We start from the raw sequence: 25986 nt of genomic DNA on the forward strand, positions 1-25986 counted from the left end.
CTGTAAGACTGTTTTTTAAATTTGCAAAATGTTTAGATTTGTTGTATTATTCATCAAAAAGTATTCTGTGATGATACCAACATTTTTTTTTCAAATTAAAACCAATCTTTTTCACTTTAAATTATTAAACTGATCTTGTACTTAAAAATTAAAATCATTGAAAATATAATCTATAAGAACCTATGTTTAAAAATTCCACGGATCAGAATATTTGAATAAATACACTAAAATGGGGAAATGCTTACTTTCTGTATGATCGTACTGGTAAATATTGATGATGTTCATTTATATTATTTATTACAAGCCATATGCAAATATGCCAACTTAGTAGAAGGGTGTGTAGGGAAAATTTCGACACAGATTAATAAGGTGAAAATATGAGGGTCGCAGTCCCTACAAAAATTTGGTTCTGGTTTCACCTATGCAAATAATATGCTAATAGATAGTCTATACTTATATCGCCATCGTGGGAAACACTCGTCGTAATCGCGATTTCGGACGCGTGCCAAAACCGTCGAGTACACACAAACAAGTTTTTTATTATTTTTTTACGAACGGCGGTTTTGGCGTCCAGACGTCTGCAGCCACAATCCGCGAGACCTTTATGCCGGAAGAAAAAAAAGTTTTCACGTCCGGTCCGACACGAGCCACCGCCGCGGTCGGTGGTGGAGGGGCGAAAGCTGCAATATAAATAATACGAGAGAGCGAGAGTACGGACGAGAGTGAAAAGTTCCGCGCCGATCCCGTTCTACAGGTGTGCCACTGCCGCGTCGACGACTGCGACTGCGACGACGGGTCGCATATAAATGGGTGGTGTGGGTACGTTTATAATATTATACGCACGCATATATATATATGTCTATGTATAGGCGTTATCGCGGGGCGGGCGACGGCGCGCTAGTCGGAGGATCGAGTGGCGCAGGATGCGTCGGCCCGCGGGATGCGCAGGAGGTGAAGCAGCAGGATGACGATGACGAGGCGGCGGAGTCATCGGTGGCGGCGACGGCGCAGGAGGCGGCGGACGTACATCTCGAATTCTCAACGCGCCGGACCGCCGGATGGCAACGCGATCAAATTCAGTCGGTTTTCGTACGCGGAACGCAATCGACGGGCCCCGTCCCAGAGACATCTCGCGTCGTCGTCGCCGCACTACGCGCCCGGTCGGTACTTCCGTCATCGCGGGTTCACGTCGCGAGTTATACGTGCCATATCCCCGGAACCGTCGTTATCGCGCACCGTCCGAACTCCGGTTCGTCCAGGGTCGCGACTGATATTCATCGCACATACCGACGCACTTCCGGCCGTCCGTAACGCGGGCGGCGGTCGCGCGTACCACCACCGCGGCCGCGTCGGTTCGCGCTCCACTCCCCACCCTCCCTCCTACCGGCGATCACAGACTTTCCGGAGACCGTCGCGGCAGCGATACCGAAGACGGTGTTTTTCCGCACCGAGAGCGGTCGTCACGTACGCGCATTTTAGTACCTGACGCTTGTGATAACCTCGGAAGTAACGCGTCTCCTCGAAATCACCACAACCACCACCACTACCACCACCCCATCGGAGACGTGACGACGCGACGAAAACGTTCCCGGTTAACGGCTTTCCGACGGCGGCGGTCGCGTCGCACAGCCGCAGCGCCCGCGTACGCGACTCGCAATGGACCACCGCCGCCGCCGCCAACTGAACGGCCGCGTACCGGTAACGGTCGCTAACCGCGGTTTCGGTCGTACCGGCGGCGGTACGGTCTGCCGTACCGGTACCGGTCGTGTGGCTAGCAGTGCGCGCGCGGACAACAGCGGTACCGGCGACGCGGGCAACGGTGCAGCCATCGGTAGCGGCATCACCTGCGGCGGCAGCGGTCCGACCACGAGAACGCTCGTCCGACACCGACGCGAGATCGTTTGGGTTTTGCGGTCGGGTGGTATATTCGCGTAAGGTAAGCCTAGGCCGGAGCGGATATTCACGTCGTCGGCACGGTTATTATTGTGAAAATCGCGCGATACCGACAACCGTAATGTCGTTTGCGACAAAATAATAAATTATTTCGATTTGTGAAATTTGTAATTGTCACAACACGAACGACGCCCCCCCTTCGAAGGCAATGTACATGATATATTACACTAGCGTTGTGGGTGTTTGATTCGAGTATATATATATATATAACAAAAAAAAAACATTTACTATTTCGTCTACAATAAATTGTTAAAAAATAAGTATTTCCCGGCAAAAAATCTTCGTAAGAGAGAAAAACGATTCTTTTCCCGAGCACCGTATGAGTATAGTACTAACAACAGTCGTACACTATTTGCCGGTTTAAAACGTAATGTCAATAAGTTCGTTTAACAAAATAATATTATAATGATAATTATATAATAATATTATATCCGTATTTTATTAGTAAACGATAGTGTTTAACTGCAGTAACGGTTGCAATATTGTTGAACACCATTACATAGAATATATCATAATAAAACGGTTATTTATTCTCACATTTATGACCCTACGATTTTAATATTATTCTATAACACGGTGAATTAGCATACAATAATATTTAATGTTGTATGGCCAAATAATGTGTTTAGTGTTCGCGGACGTCGTGACCAGCTTTGTTTCAATTGTTCCGCTAAGTAATTCAATTACCTATACTTACTCACAACAATAAATCATAATAGCATTTTGGTTGCGATCCGAAATAGCCGACACTACCCTGTTGGCTGTTGTGCGAGGTGTACACGGTCTCTAAAATCTATTATTTCGTGTAAACTGTCAATACATGTGCGTCTGTCTAGCGCGCTGTCCCGGTACGACGTTCAATTTACAATTTATTATAGTTGCATTTAATTACTGATCCGCGATAACGACTGAAAATAGGTTCGGACATACGTGTTTATTATAGTCGTGATTACAAATAAATAGCAGAAAAATAATGCGTTTTTTTGAGACAGTGCCTCTGATCTACATTTCTATGCCATATCTTAAAATCTGGAAAAATGTTTGCAATTAATAGGTGAAAAATCATCAGTAAACTTGAGACTGAATAAGAACTGTTAAAAAACATTAATTTTTGATTTTCAGAAAAACTATACCTTCAAATTTGCCTGGTCATTTAAAAATACAGCTTTCGTGTGAAAATCGGATTGTTTTGTATCATACTCAGTTGCTTATTTCATTACACAAACCAATAATGGAGTTTATAATTCGCAATCATAATATAGGTAATACACTTACTAATAATTACACTTCGATATACTTATTTTCACGGATATATCCATTTGTGTTTCACATCACAATGTTACGCGAACTCCAATTATTTTGAAATGTAAGCAGAATATGAGTTTTAGTGATTATACAGGTAATATAGGTATACCATAATATAGTGCACCGTTAGAGAAGAGAGATAATGTTTAGTGCAACGCGTATACATTATGCGTACAAAATAATGTTATGTTTTTAACAGCGTGTTGGCTAAAATAATATAATGTACGCGGGGAAATACTCGTTGGCTAGTGAAATCAATTATTGTTTGTGTTAGGTACTTAGTGTATCCACACTAATACAACAGATATAATATTGTAACCCGTATAATACTATATAAAAAAAAACATTTAATTTGACCCTCTGCCGTTGTTCGTCTGTACCTACAACAATAATATATCACGTCGTCAAATCGTGAATTCAATTGTGTTTGAAATTATTTCGATTTATCCGACTGTAAACAATTATGTTTGTGAATCATTGTACGTACGCTACCCGTGTAACCGTATGTACGCCGTAACTAAAATAAATTTAAATCAAAAGATTTTTTTTACAAAACAGATATGCATAACTATTAATAAATAAACTCAACGATTATACTATTACCTACCATATTATTAAAGTATATCGTGTACATACTGTTTATACATTTTATTAAATGGTTTTATACGTTAATAAATCCGTTTGGTCAATAAAACTCTGTTTTCCATGTTGCCAATCATCTTTCACGCACAACGTGAATAATATTTTCTTGTTATTTGATATTGATCTAATAAAAATTGAACGATTATATTATTAGCAATGCATTTTATTAGATATTATGCGAATAATATCAATATTAAAAAATTAGGAAGTAAGGAATTTTGATAGTTGAATTAAAATTCTATTATACATTTATACCACTTATACTACATGGAATTATAATATTATTAAATATTCTACCAAATTTCCAGTAACCGTTTTTTATTTTTATTTTACACATAATATACATGATACGCGCAAAGCAAGTTTTGATTGTTCTTTTCGTATCTCGGAAGTCGGGGTCCGTATAGCTGTACGCCTATTCACATTATGATATAATATATTACTTTCTATTTTACTATATAGATGTTTGCGGAAATAATATACAATATAATACATTAGATTTTGATACATCGGAATTCCAATGGCTCGAACCCCTTCGTACCGTGCACAAAATTGTTATCAGTTATCAAACGTATTTTATTACTTTGAACTTTTGATATCCATCTGAAATGTTTTCTATCCACAAGACCCAAAAACTTATTTAAACAGTTTTTGGTTTATATAGAGATATATAATATTTATTGTTTACCATCGCGATGTATATTTTCATTATTTATTATTTTTTTGTAAATTGGAAGATACAAAGAAATGATATTCTTCTCATTCAAAAACGTAGTTTTCTTAGTTATACCGGAGGGAAATACTATAATATGTAATATTTCATATTATCTTGTATAAGAATTCGAATTTTCAAACGAAAGTATACGGTGAATAAATTTCGTTGAAAACCGATTAAGTATAATATGCATACCTATTAGTATAGAACTATAAAACACACAATACCACGTTTGAACGGAAACGTAGCAAAGAGGCACATTTAACTACTCATTACCAGCAACAGCACACACAGGACTGCGTCTTATCGCGGACAGAGTATACAAACACTTTCATATGGTTACAACTCTGCTGTAAATTTAAGTGCCTCTATTATAACGTGTAGCAAAAATAATAACGAGCAAAAACGTACCGGGATGGGGCGGAGATCGTATCAAGTGCAGTATATAATCAGCCGGCTTATTTAATATTGACCCTGTAATCAAAATGGTAATTGAGGTGCGGACGAGCAGCACAGCGTCGCGTGAACGAATTTATAGACCACCCCTCTTCGCGTTCCGTGTACCACGGGTGTAGTGAGTTTAAATTGCCTACTCGACGCGCCGGCATACTAGCGACTGCACGATACAACGGCGAAGTACATATTTTTATCAACAGCTAAACAACGTCGGGCTATCACAATAACGGTAAAAGTAAAAATATTTTTCCCGCGTCCGTCGGTGGCAAGCATTTATGTGTAGGAATAAAAAAAAAAATATAATATACGCATTCACCCGGTGGAAAATCCCGCGTACCATAATATTATACTGTTGTTATGATAAAATACGTTGTGAGTTGTAGGCCCGGAAGAGTTGCGCACCAACCGGAGCTCGACCGGCGGATGATTTACGGCCGGTGGACAGACACAAATGGCCCATTCCGTCCTGCGGATCAAGCGCTGTGCCCTAATCTCGACCCTCAAATTTATGGCGAATTATGCACGCGACCACTCGCGCAGACAGATTACTGTGTGTGTGCGTGTATTTGTTTTATATATAATATACCACAACGTCAACTTAATCGCAGAGGACGTGACGAAGTATTATTTATTTTTTTTTTTAAGCGAAAAAAAGCTCAGTTTTTGGGCACTCGGGCGTGCCGCCGCCGCTGGTCTTTTTATCTGAATAATAGCGGAGATAAATCGTCTCGTTGCGATTCTGTGGAAAACGGACTCGATTATATACGTTTATTTGTCACCATTTATAGACTGTCTTTCGAGATTTTATACCAAAAACTAATGCAAGGGATCTTGAAAATGTAATCTGTTTAATCTAAGTTTAAAAGTAGTATTCAATTTAAGATAACATCGTTTGTCTATTTTTTGTCTTATTTTATTTATTTTTTTATCATGAAAGTGTTTTCCAAAGTTTTTCGAACAAAACAACGAAGAAAATATCACACACCATATTTTGTAAGCCACTCTATAGCTCTTTCGGTCATTATAGAATCTCAAAAAACTTTCGTGCACAGAATATATTATATAATATGATAGCATAGTTGACGTGTGAAAACGTGCGTTTAGGGTCATATAAACAACTACATGCTACTACCATCGCAGTATTGGCGATAACAGTTTGTTTTTATTTTTGTTTTTAAATAATGATTATTCAAGATAATATAGTGTTTTGTAATATTTATTTCAATGTGTTTTTGTCGTCTTGCCAATCGTCCAGCATAATCTGTCCAAACGGAAAAAAATAAATTCTTAAAAACACAAAATGTGATATAATATAATTCCACGCAGTATATTTTCATTACTATAAAATATATATTTAAAATAAATTGGTGAAAATATATCCAGAACGCTAATAATTAACGATCATATAATTTGATTAAAATTAATATAAAGAAATGCAGCTTATAAAATATGGTCATTGATATTTTTTTAAATTATATAAATTAAATATATAATATAATTAAAATAACCATACCGATAAATTGAATTATTATTTTTTAATCATTAAGATATATAATCTCTGATTATATTAAATTTTAATCTTTTCATCGAAATTCTGTTTAACTGGAACATCAGTAGAAAATATTATAAAATAAAAACTAAGTGGGTATTTATTAAAATGAATATTGAGAATATAAATATTCCTATCTGTTTAGTTAGTTGATAAAAATTTTACACTGTACTAGGAAATGTCATCAAATTCCATTAACAAATATGGTGGAGCTGACGTGATTTGTTTGTTTACGACAGGTATTCAATGGCATGTGTAAAAATAATATGACAAGTATACAGAAAAAGGCATATTTTTAATTAAACGTGCTTTTGTAATTGAACATTTGAACCTTTGTCGAATAAACTATTACAAATATAAACAGTGTATCTGATATAAAATATAACAATAATAAGTATACAAAGTGATTAATCAACCATTCTCTCATCATTTATCGTCTTCCATAATGCAGTTATACAAAATGTCAAAATCTGATTTTTTTTTTAAAATCTTGAGATATTATGTCCTACTTTAAGAGTGTCCTTTGAAGATAAGGACTTGTGTTTTTCAAATTACACCAACCCTTTTATGCAGTCAGTTATTTAACGGATAATTTGTATAACATTTTGAGGTTTACAAATAAAAATGTAAATGAGTTTTCGAGTTATATGATTTTATATAAAAAGAAAATATGTTCACGAAAACAGCTTTGGAAGATATGTAGGTTACGATTATTTGAACATTTTAGTAATTTATAATAAATTACCAATATTTTTAATAAAAAAAAAATGATCCTAGTATAATAAATAATATATTCTATATGACATATATTTTAAATTTGTATAAAACCATTTTTAAAAACCTTTATTCTTAATATAACCATAATAATAACTAAACAATTTCTCACTAAAATTTTGAATTAGGTACCTACATCAAATAACTATAAGCTGAAGAATATACAGTAAAAAAGGAGTTCGGGTTCTTATTTGAAAAAATAATGTTATATAGTGATAAGACGCTTTTAAATATAAGTACAAACAAATCCCAAAAATTAAAAAAAAATATATTTAAGTAAATTTTAAAATTTTAAATATTAGAATTTAAATACATACATTATAAAAAAGAAAATTGATATGAGCATGTTCTGCGAATCACCCTATATTACATTTACAGTGGATAAAGGAAGTACAATATATTATTCGGCCAAAGTCCGCTTACATTTACCTCAGTTTCCGTGCGCGCCATACGAGTTGCAGCGCCCTCGCTGACACTCAAGTGCCTATACCTACACGGGCTTCCGCTGAGAATAAAATATGATTGTTGTTAAACACGCCTCCGAAATAAAGTCATCTTTTTTCCGTCTGTTGGACGACATAAGAAGAAGAAAAAAAATAAAACGAAGGAGAAAAAAACCGTAACTGTACAGTATTGTTGTCAACAAACACAATTTTCTGCAGCGTGCTTACGAAGCTCGACGGTTGTGTGACAGGACATGGCGGGCAGGTGGGCGGAAGAAGATATCATATTATTTTTCATTTATATATGACGCCGTAATATTTTTCAACCTCCCGCAACATTGTTCCAAAACATCGTTTACGATATAATATAGAAACTATAATGGACTTTACCGTGTAAATAACAACTCACGCTGATTCGGGATCTGTGTATATGTGTATATAGTGTACAATACTACAATGTACATATTATATTATTTACAGTATAATAAGAACTTACAATATGAGTTAATTGAATGCGATGGGCGGTGGGTCAATTCGAAATGCCCAAGAAGTTTTTAAAACTGTCTAAGTATAACGTCACTTGTGCCTACGGCATATTATTTAACGGTGATAATCATTGTTGCGACAAAAAGTGAGCATTTTATAAAATAATATTGTATGACGAACACGGGTGAATGGAACATTCAATAGTTTTGAATATTTTGCTCAAATAATATATTATAGAAACTTAAAATTTATCGAAGACTATAATATAAGATATTGACATTTTCAATCGATGATCTATATTATAATGAATATAAAGATGTATATGTGTGATAGGATTATATTATTAGATGTTATACTTATGTATAACCAATTATATTAAATTATTTATAACATAATGTATGTGTATACACGTAAAAGTATTCTGATATACTATGTTATAAATCCAGTGACTTAATTATTATTTTTATATATTTTATGTGTGCACACATACCAATAAATAACTCATATTAAATTATAAATATTCAAAAATTATTATCAATTATTTTCAAGTGTGAATCAATTATCTTAAATGATATAAGTAGGTATTTAAAATTATACATATTATACAATATTAAATTCATTACGTTACAATTTTAATTTTAAAACTTCATAATCTATAATAATATGTAATGTATTTCATTAAACTTATTTATAGTTAAAGAATTTAGAAAAATATTTTTTTAATAAAAATCAGTATTTTTACTATTAATATATTGTTAAATTTATTTATTAACATAAAAACTGCATAAATATTCGGTTATAGTATAAAAAAAAAGTTTTCATATAGTTTTATTATTTTACATTGACCGCATTTGAATGATTTATATTTTTGTATATTATCTTATTAATACTGCGCAAAACAAAATGCACATTATAATAATATATTTACTATAGAAAATATATACAATACAAATAAAATAATAAAAAATTAAAGTGAAACGAAAATATTGTTTTGGACAGTTGAATTGGGTTTGTGTTCACAGATGTCTGATAATTTAATTCTACAATAACTATTAAACTTGTAACGAAAATAGAAAGATAGCAGTATAGTATGTTTACATTATATTACATTTAAAGACGATTTTATAAAAGCTACTACTCAAAAGGCTTGTCATAATATTTCTAAAAAAATATGAAAAGTTGTGATACATATTAAATTTAAGAAGAAAAAAAAGAAATATAAAATCATACGTTGCATTATAAATTTAAAGAATGGTATAATGCTTGTATGAGCATAAAATTTATATATTTTTTTTTAATACGTGATATTTTAAATATGATATTATACATTATGTGCAATATTATAAGAACATTTCTATAAGTAAAATGAATCCAGTTTTGTCTTAAATATTTATACATATTATTCTGGTTCATTGAGTTAATTTTTAATCTCATTTATATATTTTATCGTAATTTAAATATGATATTCCAGTTAGTGTATACATCTTGTTATCAGTCGTGTTATAATGGCTATTATTAGATATTTAATATATTGTGTTCATACATAATAGTTAAATGTATCTTTTATTGTTTTATTTTTATTCTTTTATTACTTATTTTGTATCTTTATGTCATAAGTTAAGTCCATAAAAACACATTTACTCGTAAGAACTTGTATATTGGTAAGGCCACTCAATCGATATTGTTTTTATATTTTAAATAAATCATAAGAAAACTTATACTTATTTTAATTTTAATCGTCCAGAAAAAAATTGTTTTCATGATGTATAGTTATTCTAGGAATCACCGTCCATTGTAGAATTTTTTACACGCCCAGAATATAAATCATAATATAACATTTACAAATTCGAGAAATTGTATTCACAGACGTTTTGGTATTCGACGTGTATAATGCATAATATCATATTTGTATTCACTATCCAACTTTCCGTAAATAAGTAAAATTTCTTTATAAAAAAGTTTTTTGATATAAATAATAAATAACAATTTCATAAACATTTTTGATACTTATATAATTTTTTGATATTTTATTTTTATAAATTGATTCAGACTTTTAATAGTTGTATAAACGATGATAGGTCCTTTGCAGAACTATTGCAATCACGTAATAATTGTTTTGGCACTATTATAATAGTAAATAGTAAACAAATGGTGGCCAAATAATATTTATTTTTCAATTTTCTTGTTAATCACATTGTCATTGTTTGTTTTCAGGATCGTATGGTGTTTGGCTTTAGGGCTGGCTGCGATCATGTGGCACTCGGGTGGCATGGGCAGCCACGGCGGTGGCTGGATGAAGCTGATGGGCATGGTACACAGGGACCGGAGATCGGCGCAACGGCATGTACAGGACGCCGCTACAGCATTATTGGCTCCCATCGACAGGTACGCTATGACGATAATAGTATCACATCAAATAAACGGACCTAATCTCTACCACCCTCTTCAGTCTTACTCAGTTTTCTCTCTCTCTCTCTCTCTCCCTCTATTTCACTTCTTTTCTCACACACATACACACTACCCTTCTTTACATACACCTTCTATAAATATACCATTATAGATGTGTATATATATATCCTTTTTTTATCTATCTCTCTCTTTCTCTCTCTCCCACTTAGGTCATATGACGGATAAAATAATAATGCATTAAGCCAATAATACGTATAATCTTAAGTGAATTATACGATGAAAATATTTAAATGCACTTAATATTATATAATGTTATTATGATGTGGAATTTTAAAAGTTTTCGATAAATGTGTTATATGTTTTAAAAGTTTTAACAAAAAAAAAGTAACATAAAAAATGGAGCCATCGATTGCGAACTGCATTTACACAATATTTTACACGCTTGAAAAAAAACTTTTAACATACACGTAAAGCTTTAACCTTGCATCAGCAGAATATGTTTTTTTTCATATTATTTTCTCAACCGTGGTTTAAAATAACATCTGTGTAAGTTCAGAAAACATAATTGCTGAAACTTCGTTATAAAATTAATTGAGTTTAATAAACTATAACGACTATATTTATAAATAAATTTAACTTAGTTACTGAGAATAAATATATTTTTTAGTTGGAGTAAATAATTATTTAAAACGTTAAATAATATACAATTTTTCTTATATACTTACAATGATATAAATTAATTTATTTTTCTCAATCTTCGCTGTTTAAGTTGCTTTCAGTTATTACTGAATATACAGTTTATATTTCTTACAGTAAAAATGTTAAATAATAGGTGTACGAGTATATAATATTTTTGTATTTTTTTAATCAGTTTATATGGTTTATGACTCATATTTAATAAAATATCTTGCTTATGTTCCACAAAGGCAAAAACAGTGTAAATTAATAAATTCATCACATTGCTTTTTTAATGTTGAATTTTATTGTTGATAAAATTTAATAATTTGAAAATAAATATTTAAATAAACCTAAACATTTACATTATGTACGATTTTAATTATTTGTTCTCTAGTCTCTATATAAAAAAATGTTTGACATCACTAATCCTTTTAAGTGTGGATAAATAAAAATATTTGATTGATTATATTTGAATGCGATACGTATATTATAAATTATAAAAAACTAAACGTACATATCGATGTGAATATATTATTGTAGGTTCATACATTTAATTTACTGTAATATTCATTACAAAAAATATTTGCAACGTATAATTTATATTTTTTATCATTTGAATGATACAGTTACTGTTAATTAAATATGTTCAAAAATATAAAACACCATATTTTATTTTAGATGAATATATTAATTTGTAAGAAGTACTCTTTGAACCCGCGGTATAAACGTTAGGTTAGGTAATTTATAGTGACACTCGGTGATAAACGTTACGTTTCTTTTTATTATAATTCACTAGTTCCTCTTTTTTGTCTCTAAGATAAATTCAGTAAACATATGTACATGTATATGAATATAATTATTCCTGTATAGCACTTACATTTACATCTACCTTGTAGCATGACGCATTTCCTTAGTTCGTTTGTAATTAAATTACTTTATGTTTAATATTTTTTACAAATTCTTGTATTTGTTTTTTATTGTTGTATACGAATTTTTATTTTTTAACTGACCACTTAAAATTATTACACATTATATTTACATAATTATATAAACGTAACACAATAATAGTATTTAATTAAAATATTATGGTTAGATACGCCTAATCATCAATTTTATGTTTAAATTGATTATGGATATTTTTTATTATCCTTCCTAATCATTTTTAAATTTTATTTTAGATTTTTAAAAATAAACAAACGCATAGATTATTAAAAATTCTACGTCATTATTTTTAAATTCACTATTTTGGAAAATTAAAAGCTATAAATCGAATAAGTTACCCTTGATGGTAATAACTATTTAATTACGTTCTAAGCTATCTGCAGTGATTATTCCGCATTTATGAAAATGTTAAATCGACGAGTATTATTTATAAATGAAACCTTAACCGCATAAACGAAAAGCATTTATGTATCTCGTGGGGATATAACGGGTATCAAAATAATTAGGAGTAATCAAATGAAATCTAAAACGATTTGTGTAATTGTTCATCAGGGATATTAAAATTTAATTTCATACCTGGAAATATTTTTAATACAAAATCATACAATGTTGTTCACAAATATAAATAATATTGTTCTCTGTTAAGTATGTGTTCCTATATTATGTTAAGCTATTATATTATTACTTACGTGAATGTTACGGATTATGATATGTTGGTATATAAGTGGTTAGGATATTTTTGTGTGTCATTAATCATTATTTGTCATTTTAAAGCGTAAGGCATAATAAAGTTTATAGTTTATAGAGTTATTAGAATGAAATGCAATTCCTTTGTTTTTTTTTAATTAAGTAGGTACCTATATAATAAAACAAAATCAAAACAAGAGCAATATAATAGCCCATGAAATAATATTAATGGATAAACAAGTATAATGCGACGTAGTCTTCGTGTAGTCATTATAATAAAAGAACCCCCGACAATGACTAACTGATGATAATAAACTGTAAGATCAAAAATACATGATATATATACATTACACTCAGGGTAAATACAAAAACCTGAAATGGAAGTTCATAACAATTTCCCATTACATATTTAATACTGTTATAATAAAACATTACTTTTTAGAAGATATATTTAATTTATACCTTAATGCATAATATAAATAACAAGTGAATCGCTTGATAAAAGAAGCCACTCAATGATGACAATACTGATAGACTGGTATTACCTTTTGCTATTATTTAATTTTTGTGTTTTAACCGTTTAATCGGTACCAATTTATTTTAAGCTGGAATCTCCAGGAAATATTATAATATACTGTACATCTGTATTATGCTTATAGAAGGGTAAAGTCTTTTTTACATCATAAGACTTAAATGAGGTTTCTATTATTATAATATGTTAGGTAATAAAAAACACAAAACTAAAAAATGCATTCATACGAAATATAATATCATACATATTTTATTTTGATTCAATAATTATATACATGTACAAAGCATATTATATACTAAGTCAATATCATCTTAATTTTTATAACCTTATGCATCATAGATAGTGGTATAAATAACATAAAATTACTCTAAATATTTTGAAAATTACATGGTGTATTTAGAAAATAATAATATATATAAAAATTTGAGGAATTTTCATTATTTTTCATTTGCCATCAAAATATTGAATTTTATAAAAATTGAAACATAGTAAGTATGTCTATAAAAATAAATTATGCAACAATATTTTTCAACATTTTTTAATTTCTCTAATTGTATAGTTTTAATTTAAGAAATTAATTAATTAAAATAATATAATATAAAATTGTTATTATGCGTTTGAACAATATCCAATTTCGTCCAAATTTGAATTTTAAATGATTATCAAAATAATGTGACTGCATTTTTGAAATTTATATATAAAATTATCGTAGGTCTTGAAAATGTCAAATGTTTATAAATTGTCAAAATGTTTTTATTTAAATAAGGTATGTCTAGAAAATGATAATATAAATGCGTATTTTAGTCGAATAACAATAAAAAAAAAATCAACTTTGTTAAAGCTGGTATTGTGTAAATATTACCTTTTCACGGGTTTTCGTTAGTTTTACAAATTGTTTTTAAAAGTACTGGGCATATTCAACTTTCGGCTTTCAAATGTACCCAAATTTGCTACCATTATCTATCCACAAAAAAAAAAGAATTTAAAAAAAGATCAATGTAAAATGTAAAACGAATACTTCATGTTACATTCATAGATTCACTGAAGTTCACAAAATGTATCATCGATAAAATATAATATTTAAATCAAATTTTAAATTTTTATTTACAGTACTAAAAAATAAACATAGAAAAAATTATATTATACATATAGCGCGAAAGTCTCTTAATGATAAAAAAAAATTGAAAATATTAATTAGAATAAATGTTATTCCAAAAGTCAATTCTATATGTTACAACTTGTATTATCATTATTCTTTACATACGATAATTTCCCCTAAATCTAAACCATACCTATACAATATGCTACCATTAATTTTCTTGCTTTAAATGTATTTAACTCATATTATGCAAGACGTCTAAGCACCTATTGTTATTACAAATATTATAGTATTCTACATGACTATAATACATAGGTTTAATCTTCACAAGAAACATAATATAAAGTCTTGAGACCTAACAAAATTAGAAACTTATACGAACAATAAGTCATCGTTATGTCCTTATAATTTATTGGCTTTTCCTTTCTAACTTGCATATTATAATAATTTCAGAATCAAGCTCAAAACTATATTGTTCTTATAAAATAATATTTTATTTTACAGGTAAATTGTTATAAGAAAATATTTTTAAATAATATAATTAATTTCGTGTATCTTACAAATCATAACTTTATAAGTAAGAGTTTAGAGTAGGTATTAATATTATAATAAATACATTTTTATAATACATATTTATTATATAATCTATCAGGGATGACCGGCAGTCTATATAGTAAACGAGTTTACGAGTTAAAAATGTGGATCTAAAATATTAGTTAAACCCGAAATGTAGATAATCTATATAATCAAATTAAAATAGATTACAAAATGTTGATGAAGATTTAAAATAATTAAACGAAATCATAAATATTTGTTAATATTAGGCACATTGTATTATTATTTTATAAATTGTTTATGTTAAAATGTATATAACTATTATTACATAAAAAAGTAAAAACAAATATAATATATAAAAAGACACTATATTAATAATAAATAAGCATTTACACATTCTTTTTAATCCGAGTAATAACAATAATTAAATTTCAGACGATATCTTAAAGTTATACTTTTAATGTTTCAAATACACTTTACTAGGTACTTAGGTTGATCACAATTTCTCACCAAGATACATTATTTTGAACTCATTAACTACTGTTTGTTTATTGTAACCAATAATCATTATTAAGCACAAATAACAATCCATTTATAACTTAAATAAATTGTTGTCGATTATTGACTAAACATTAACGTTCACTAATTACCTACTAGATATATCATTGTACGGTTTTTGTAAATATCGAAGATAAATTGTATAATTTGGATGCTGCCCAAGAAAACAAACATTATTTGAGTTCTTATATTTTCTCAAAGTAGAATCAATTACTTAATACTATTTGTGTCTGAGAATTTTTTTGCATAATATTTACTGTAACATTCGTTAGAAATACATTTATAGATTTAGTTACTAACATTTAGGCTCAAAATATAATAAATTCAAAAAAATATTTAATGTAAAGGTATATAATTGAATATATCAAAAAAGTTATTCTGTTTGTAATAACATGTTATTAGTTATGACATAATATAGTATAAAATTGAAGAAATAATGTTTGTAACAATATTGTAATAATTAGTATAAAAATAACTAAGAATATTTATTAACATTGAATTTAACATATATTTATTACAAGCCATAAAAATAATTTATTTTCAGGTATGAAGTCTAGTGTTTACGAATGATATTTTTATAGTATTGCCCATGAAAAAAAATTACATTTGGCACTTGATACTGAATGGTAAATAATGCAGTTAAAAGCAGAAATTTAATTGAAATGGCTACGCAATTAATATTAATAGCGATTGTACAAAACAAAAATAAAAATTATATAATTCTGTGAAAAAAATAAAAATCCAAAAGTATTTTAACGAAGTGATTTTTAAACGTGTCGTAAGTATAATAATTAGTACGAAAAGTCAAGCATTCAGACCTTGACAGTAATATTATTAAAATATCACTAAATAATTATTTTCGAATATTTTGATTACTATTTTATATTTGGTGGCCAGAGCTGTCGTAATTATCAAGAAAGTATCACGATTTAGACATAATATATTTGCAGGCATCAATGCATCACCACAACTCCTATCATTGAATGTTGACAAATGACATATATTAATAGGTAATAATTATTTACATTAAAGGGATTCAGTTGAATAACAAAAACAACTAGATGTACATATTGTTTTTGAAAATACCATTTTTGAGCCACCGAGTATATTTTTTACTCTGTTAACATTCGTTGCAGTCTACAGAGTTACTGAATTTGTACATAAAAACTATCAGTAAATTAAAAAAAAAAACTTGTATTTACGCTACAAAAAAATAAACAAATAAATATATACCATTAATATTGTTTTAAACAATAAAATGTACTATAATTATGTATTTATAATATCAGCAACACGTACATAAACGGTTAGGTTAATAATCCTAACGTCTCGTCATTGGAGCAGCTGCGTGTAAAGCCGTCAATACAGATTATCGTGACCGATTATCGAGTAAACATTTTTTCGATTTTTTTTTTCGCTAAGACTCTGGAAAACCTCTCAGGAACGAGTTATCCTGTATCTATTATAATACGTTTTGCATATGCAGCATCATAGCCTTTAGTATGTAAGTACACCTTAATATATTATGTATACATAATACGCGTATAATAGTAGTAGTGTGTGCATGGGAGAATTTGGGGTGGGTGCGGGATAGGTTTGGGTGAGAATGGGTGATCAATACGACAGCGGGTCGGTGGGGGGTTGGCGGAGACGACTGGAGCGGGATTCGCGCGCGCGTGGACTCGAAAAGAGCGTTCCGCCCGGGATTTTCGGCGATTCGGTGTCAGCTGGCCAGCCGTGCGCGTACAGACGCAATGCGCTAAAATCTCTCTGCTATAATACGACTACCGCTGCCTCCCCCGCTTAAGCTACTGCTTGCGACCACGAGACACGTGCCCGAACACCAAAAATTTAATTGGTGAAAAAAAATATTTTAAGAAAGTAGGCTACTGGATATCGCAACTTAATTTCTTAGGTCCGTAGTACATGCTGAGACAATATAGAGCGTCGCGTTATTGCACGACGAAAGGCTAAGTTCCGTGATATCCTAAAATTGGTATAATTTTGTACACCATTTACAATATTATTATCGTGATGATATTAATTATAATTCAGGCAGCGTAATATTTTTATATTATTATAAATACAATTTTCGAGCGTATAAATACCATGTCAAAACTCGAATACACGCATTTTGGGTGAAAATAATTATCATCGTTATATAAAATATAATATAATAATAATTATTATTATTATTATCTCAGCGATAGTGCAGTATATATTATTATATATAATAATAATAATATACAGTCACGTCCCACCAGAGACTTTGGCAACGACCGCGTCGCTGTCGGTTCTTGGCGTTTACCGTCCATTAGCATATCTGTTGAAAGGTTATCGCCGATGTAGCAAACGGTGGCGGCCACCCGTAGGCGTACACTAACAGACACCTGAAGATTTCGTTTCTTTCTTACGATCCTTTTCTCTCTCTCTCTCTCTCGCTCTTTCTGTTCGTCGTTTATAATATGCATATAATATTATACTCGTACGGAGATATTCATCTATAGACTGTAATGCATATCTTTCGTTTTTCGTTGTACATAAAAAACTATACATATATATGTGTGTGTGTATTTACAGGGTAGTACTAATAATGCTTTTTGTCTACAACTATATTTTTTTGAATTTTTGTGTATACTTTTATGTAAAACGGATTAATGTTTAGATTCTTTACGTCATTTAAAAAATGTTCTGTGACGATACAAACTTTTTTTTTGAAATAATAAAATAAAGAGAGGGTAAAAATATCACGTTGTAAAAATGTAAGTATTTTGAAATGAAACTAAAAGTATACTGAAAAATGTCATAAATCAAAACGTGAATATACGTTCAATTAAAGTATAAGGGCATGTCTGGTGAATCACCCTGTACATATATAAGTACATTACACAATATCATAACGAATTCAAAAAGACCGCTTGGCATCGCCCGTACGTCTCAGCAACTGTTATACCGACGCCGCCGTAGCTATATCGTTGTCTTTTTTTTTTATATATACGCCACTTAACCTAGAAATAGACAGGAGGTGATTCCAAGATTAACTCAATGCGTTCTATTTTCGCCTCCTGACGCCGCCGTTATACGGTGGCACATACTTGTTACACACGCACGATGCGTCGCGTGCGCACTATCGTGGTCATTGCGAATTTGATCAGATTATTTTTGAGTGATAATAATAATAATAACAACAACAACAACAACACTGATAGTAGGTGTACGCGCCAAATCAGTGCGTCTGATGGTAGCTAGATCAAATAAGGACGACCGATCGATGTACATTCATATCCAATTGAAGCCGCAGCGGTGCACTATGACGGCGTTCCGCAAACGTATGCACCATAATATTGACGGGTTATAAGACAAATTGTTGTGCGCGTAAACGCGGTGGTATAGTATATCGCATAAAACATGTCGAACAAAATATATCGTATTATGCTGTTGACTGATTAATGAGTAAATATTATCCTTGCGTGTCTTCCGTGAAAAGCACCTTCTTTATGGGATCATTCGTCTTATATTGGTATGATATTGTGCACGCGTACCGTCGATAAAGCAAAATAACAATGAGGGAAAATGAAACGAGTCGTGCCCTTTTATCGTGGAGGTCAGTGTTTACCACAGTTTATTTCCTGTTTTTTGTATCGTTTTCGTCCACAAATCAAGTGCGCTTTCTGGACGCTATATATTGTTGTATTGTATTATTATTATGAGACAAACGTCGTTATTGTGTCTCGTCGAACGAAATAATATGACGTAAAGCACTACGGACTCGTCACATTTGTCGGTATACAGATTGGAACGCGTTGACAAATAGCCAACTGTCAAAAAGTGGATTCGAATCCAATTCAGTCACTGGGTTATATGTAGTTTTTCGTGCCGAGGCGATTGAAAAATTGTGTTATATTTAAAAGGCTAAATCGAAGCCGAAAACGACAGACTATTTATCTTAGCTCGTGCATTATTTATAACACTTCCAAGTTCAATTCAATCAATTGCTTTATGATGACATCCAAACAACCAATGCTGAATTAATTTTATATTTTTATTACACTGACGTGTAAGTTTTAATTATAGTATAGTTACTATTTCTGACTTAGAAATTGGAACTTTCGACGTTCCAGTGTCATTTAAACGTAAAATAATTTTTTCCATAATATTATAGGCAATTGGAAACTTTTTTAAATCGTAAGAATTATAAATCCATATAATAAACAATAAGTACTATAACACATAAAATATGAAAAAATATAGTATTGAACAAAAATAGATTTAGTGAACATGACGTTTTGTAAGTCATTATTTGTTTCTGTGTAGTACGAACATTTAATAAATAAATTAAACATTTTAAATTAAGTATACATTTTTAGAAATAAATAAAAATATAGAAAAATAATTTGATAAGGTATCTTCCTTTTTAACTTAAACGTACAAATCTCACAATCAGTACCTAACATGGTTATAATTAAGTATTTCATATTATCCAGCTTTATGTATTATTTATCAGTAATTTGATAAGGTATTTAAGCTTAAACTATTTATTTTATTTAATAAAAAACATATACTTAAACTATAAATTAATTTCAATTTATACTAAATAATAATAATAATTTAAAACGACGATTAACATAATTATATGATTTTTAATTTTTTTTAACTACAATCAAAAATGTCTTATTGGTATTATCATATTAAATAATACGCGTGTTACTCATTAAGTCATGTCTACAATAGTACAACAACATTAAACATTGTCCTAAAATTTAATGCACAAGTAAAAATTGTCATCGAACGGATCAATTTACGAAATTTAACTTTATTCGTATTTAACTTTATACATATTATATAATTATTATAGGTACGACTAGTATTATATTTATTATTATTATTATTTATTTTTACTGAAATTAAAAAACTAATTTTATTAATAAATAATAATTTTATATTTTATATAAGATAACATATAAATATAATATATTTTATATTATGTAGTAGAATGTGTAATATTATATACCTTTAAAAAAAATTGGACACATATTTTAGTCGTATGAGAATATCTAGATGATGACTTTTTATGATATCGTTTTATGAGGTCTCGTTTTTTATGATTATTGTTATAGACCATATGTACCTTAAAAGTTTAAAAAAATCGTATGATTAATTGTATAGAATTTTAAATGTCAAAATAATATATCAACCTTTTTTTATAAAACTGACAAAAAACTGTGAGCATTTTATCAATATATAGTGCGAAAAAAAGTATTATATGCAATCACAAAATAATCGACATTTTTTTATGGTTTTTCAAACAATGCAGTGGCATTGCATTATTTCAATATTCACTGTACTCAACAAACGTTTTAAATAAAATTACTCGACACGTACCTACGTCAATCCGACTGACATTACAACACTTGTACACTTGTACATAATTTTGTATAGTTTACGTGACAAAGACATTATATCATAATATTATTCATCACACTTATGTGTATGGGGGTGAAAATAAAAAGCTCGAGGTTTTGTTTTTTTTTCCCCGCCGCCCATTAAAAAGGTTTATTTAATCAGTGATGGAGTGAACGATCGGCTTATACTTTTACCCGCCGCCACCGCCGACGCTACTACGTGACAGCAGCTTTATGTAGTGCCTGAGTGCGTGATATGACAAATGAGCTTATATTATACAAGGCACCGCGTTTTGACCCTGTACAATATTTTATATACACCTACCTACCGGCGACGGGACAGACACGTCTTACTTCTATTAAATTTAAAGTTATTAAAACCGCCGTCGTTTTCTTGAGATAGGTTTAATCGCCGGAACTACGCGAGGCTCTTGACGTAATGCGTGCTGTATCTATTACAATATAGTACGTAATGCGTGCTGTATCTATTACAATATAGTACGTATATAATGGCGTTTTATACGTTGTTGTTATTATAATGGTATACATAATAATATATACGCGTGTGCGTAACCGGCAGCCACACCGACAAACGTTAAATGGTTTTGGATTACACGCACGTCGCTTCACCGTGTAGACTAGACACTCTAGTCTATATAGTCGACAGTGGGCTGTTATTGTTATGCCGAAATTTGCAACAGCAAAAGATTAAGTAACTATTATCAATTATAATATTATCTCGTGACATCTCGAAAAGCGAAAAAAACACTCGTTACGCGCTAATTCAAGCATATATGCTTATTATAACGCTAAAATCACGTGAACTTAGATTTTACTATTAATATCCGTAATTAATATTCGCCCACTAAGATAAACGTTTTAAAAGATGTATCGAAGGTATTAATCACACAATATTTATCCAGATAATATGGTAAACTACACCAAATTAATTAGAAAAACACGGAACGTGCATTAAACTACTCGATTATAGTAAGAGTGATAGACGATAGTGAAAAGTGGTCGTACATTAATTATAAAATATGTTGAATGTTTTGTTTTTTGACATTCCGTAAATAATAATGACCCATTTTAAAAACCGGACGTCAAACCAAAAATTTGCTTTGTCCATGCCAAAAATAAATTCTTATTGAGTTTAAATAATATAATTAAAGTCTGTTAATTTATTTGTAAGATATTCAGTTCAAAGTTAAAAATATGACTTTTTATTTTTATCAAGATAAATTTATTATATTATTCAAAAACTATGGGGTTAATTAAATAAAATTAAATGCCCAAATTATTTTTTTTTCACTCAAACAACATTTATAATGATATATTGGTTTTCATATTATTATTCCACAAAATAAACACGAGTATAATTAAACTTATCGAAAACAAATAACATTATAATATTTTATATTTATACTTTTAAGACCATTTTAACCAGTGGTCTATTTCGCTAGTTCATATTCACTGCTCGTTAACACGTGTCCAAGTATTCATTTTCCGACAACATTATATTAAGCGAACGCGTTTTTATTTTTTTACAATAATGATTTGTTAAAAGCGTTTACTTTTTAAATAATAATTAAATACGCTGGGGAAATGCCCTGCAAACGAGACGTATATAAGTATACAGCATAACTACGGTTGAAAACAAAAGCTTAACATTTATTGGGAGTTTCGCGTTGCATTTTGTACATTCCCACGTCTCCCGCCCCATCCCTTACACAGCCAGTCCCTTTTACAATGGCATATTTCGTCTCGTTCCGAATTCCTTTGCTTCTAGGTTCACGAACTTTAGCTATGAAACATCCCACGAGGGATGTTTTTCGCTGCCACTAACGGTTTTTTTTTTAGTTTAATTTACATTTTTCACGTTACAAATGTCTTGTGTAACAACAGTGTCACCAAGGCTTACTCACAACAAAGGTAATGAATAAAACTATCCGGCTCGTCCAAAATAGCGTACACGTCAGCATTTATTAAAACACACACACACAAATTCACATGCACGCACGCAAGCATGCCTTTACAATCGAAATGATGCCAGTGATGGTTATCAATGCATTATAATATGTGCACCGAGAGAGCAGTAGACCGTAACGTTTTTCGGTCTTATCTAGTTTTAGTTGAGTTCTAAAAAGGGCTCACCACCTTGCTTGTCAGGAAACGGTATAAACTCGGTAAGCTCTATAGTTAATATTGTCACCGACAACTTCAGTTTCTTATGCATAATATATACGCTGTTGAATAAAACACATTATTGCGCACAAGAACTCATTTTTAATAATAGTCAGACTGTATAATAAGTATTGTAATTTTCCAAAGGACACTTATTATTTTATAAAGCACAATCTTCTCATGTATTATAATTCCAAATACTCACTCTACTATACTCCAGTATTGTTTTTATATAAAATTTATCGCAGTAAAAAAAACTCAATAAAGGTATTTTAATTATTAATTTTATATAATATTTAGTTGATTACCATAATGTTATGACAGCTGTTTTATCATGTCAATTTACGAATACCATGACCAAAGTGTAAATACATATGTACGAAATTATATTTTACATAATATATCAATTTACTAGTTTACTGCGTGTTAACACACTCAAGATGGATCAAGAATTTACTTGTAGCCTAACGTAACTTAGTTTATATATACTACGCTTTTATTATCCAGCAAATGAATTTAATTTAATGTTAAATTTTATTTAGGAACTGCCAATATTTTTATAATATAATATAATATTATTTAATTAATATTGATAATTAAATAATCGATTTATTATAACATATAAATAATATTATTATACATATTTTATGTATTACTATAAGTCTTTCCTTTTTCTCAAATACTGTCAATACACAATTTCCGCTTCACTCAGACTAGTTAAGTTTCAATTTAAAATTAAATTAGCAATGGCTGTTTGGTTCAGTCAAATAATTTAGAACGTTATCTACAATATTTAGTGAACGCTATGAATGTTTTTATAAATATTATAGACTAAATTTGAATTTTGTTAAATGCTTAAATGCACCAATTTTTTTATACTAAATATGTTAATCAGTTTATTGACGTAAGCTGAATTTAAACTTAAAAAAACCCTTTTGAAGAACAAAGAGTATCATCAGTTCTTTCGATAACACTATAGGATAATCTAATACGCCCATAGGGTGGTCGGTAATTGGGCCACATTTTATCCACCTGCTTCATATAAAATATTAAATTACCTTTTACTACCCGGAGATCGAGCAACAAATTAAATCTATATTTTTAAAGTGTATCCGGAGATTGGGTCATAAATGATAAACACAAAAATACACAAGTATACTATTGCTATAAATAATTTATGTACTACATATTTTATTATCTGTACCGAAAACTTAAAATTTAATAATTGTATTATAACAACCACTGCTAACTTAATTTTAAATCTACTATCTAAACTTGTCTACGTGAAACAGGAATCATATATTAAAAATATTAGGGCGAAACGAGAAATAATGTAATTTTTGATGAAACGGGTGACACATAAACTATCTATTACAAATAATATTAAATTTAAATCATAATTTGTACCTACTAAAAAAAAGTATAGATTTTTTCAGGGAATATTACTGACAAAAATTAATGCATTTTAGATTCTGAGGAGATGTATCAGACTTGTAAACTATTGTGTACAGGTAATCACTAATCAGAAACAAACACTATACCTACTCAATGATCACTATCACTAAACAATACGAGAATAATATACGCGCATAATATGACCTAATTGATTTCTGAATACAACGGATTCGAAAGAGGAATCAATAATAAGATCGTTTGATCCAAATATTGTGTCATTATTATTTAATATTATTAAGCTATTTCCTATTAATTTAATATTATAATAACGCAAGACTACCTATAAACCTAACTTAGTTTCAAATTATAATCTATATGTTTATAATATATTAAACCATTAAATATTGATATAATAATAGTCTGGTAGAAATATAATGTGTATCGTAACACGGGGTTTTTGATCATTTTTCCTCTAAGAAATTGACTGGCCGACAAGAGGATCCCATCGAGTGGCACATTTTATTAGTTTTTTTATACGGGTAGGTATATTAAGTGTGTTTTATAGTTTTTTATAACAAACATTGTAAAATCAAGTTCAAAAGCAAATTTTTTTTATTTTTTTTGTTATTTCCATACACCGACCATGTAACGACGAACAAAAAAGTACAATGTCCACAGACACGCCTTGATAATCTCATTTTATAAAATAAAAATAAAATCTTAAAATCTGTTTATTTTTCTTTATTTAATTTTTATCGGTACTTACATTGTATATTTGTATGTATATATTTAATAAAATCAATTAGTATTTTCAAAAATTGAAATTATATTTTGGTAGAAAGGTGGAGGATCAGGTTTGTGAACAGTTTTAAATCATTAAATTATTTCAATTACATGACTAATATAGTTGTGTATTTACTATAATTACTGTATATAAGGTACAGAAAATGCAATAAGACAAAATATAGGATCTATATCGATCTATACCGAAACTTTTTTCGATCGGTTTCCAGAGGTCAAACCTTAATAAAATCAAACATGCCGGAAAGTGATTATGTGGACATTAACACGCAGTGGTCAAGGTTGAGGATTTTTTTTCGTTTTTATTTTAAGAGCGTGCCGCATAAACAATAAGTATATATACGGTGGCAGCGATAAAATTCCGTAATAAATGTCGCGGTTTAACGTCCTCGACGACGCAATTAAATAATATTAGTACAAG

The 25986-nt window shown here is 30.0% G+C and overlaps 1 protein-coding gene across 10 annotated transcripts in view; it reads left to right on the forward strand.

Annotated features, from left to right (window-relative positions):
* The first annotated feature begins 1070 nt into the window (after nucleotides 1–1070).
* The window catches only part of LOC132917870 (potassium voltage-gated channel protein Shaker), a 179376-nt gene continuing 154460 nt past the window's right edge, over nucleotides 1071–25986 (forward strand). For 5 of the 10 annotated variants that reach the window (XM_060978839.1, XM_060978840.1, XM_060978841.1 and 2 more), the window contains exons 1-2: nucleotides 1071–1936; nucleotides 10538–10708. In XM_060978839.1, the coding sequence (XP_060834822.1) occupies nucleotides 10575–10708 (134 nt within the window). In that variant the 5' untranslated portion in view covers nucleotides 1071–1936; nucleotides 10538–10574. The remainder of the gene's footprint in view (nucleotides 1937–10537; nucleotides 10709–25986) is intronic. The other 5 variants (XR_009660354.1, XM_060978832.1, XM_060978838.1 and 2 more) reach the window with 2 other exon arrangements.

Source organism: Rhopalosiphum padi, chromosome 1, assembly GCF_020882245.1.
Source record: "Rhopalosiphum padi isolate XX-2018 chromosome 1, ASM2088224v1, whole genome shotgun sequence".
Classification (NCBI taxonomy): domain Eukaryota; kingdom Metazoa; phylum Arthropoda; class Insecta; order Hemiptera; family Aphididae; genus Rhopalosiphum; species Rhopalosiphum padi.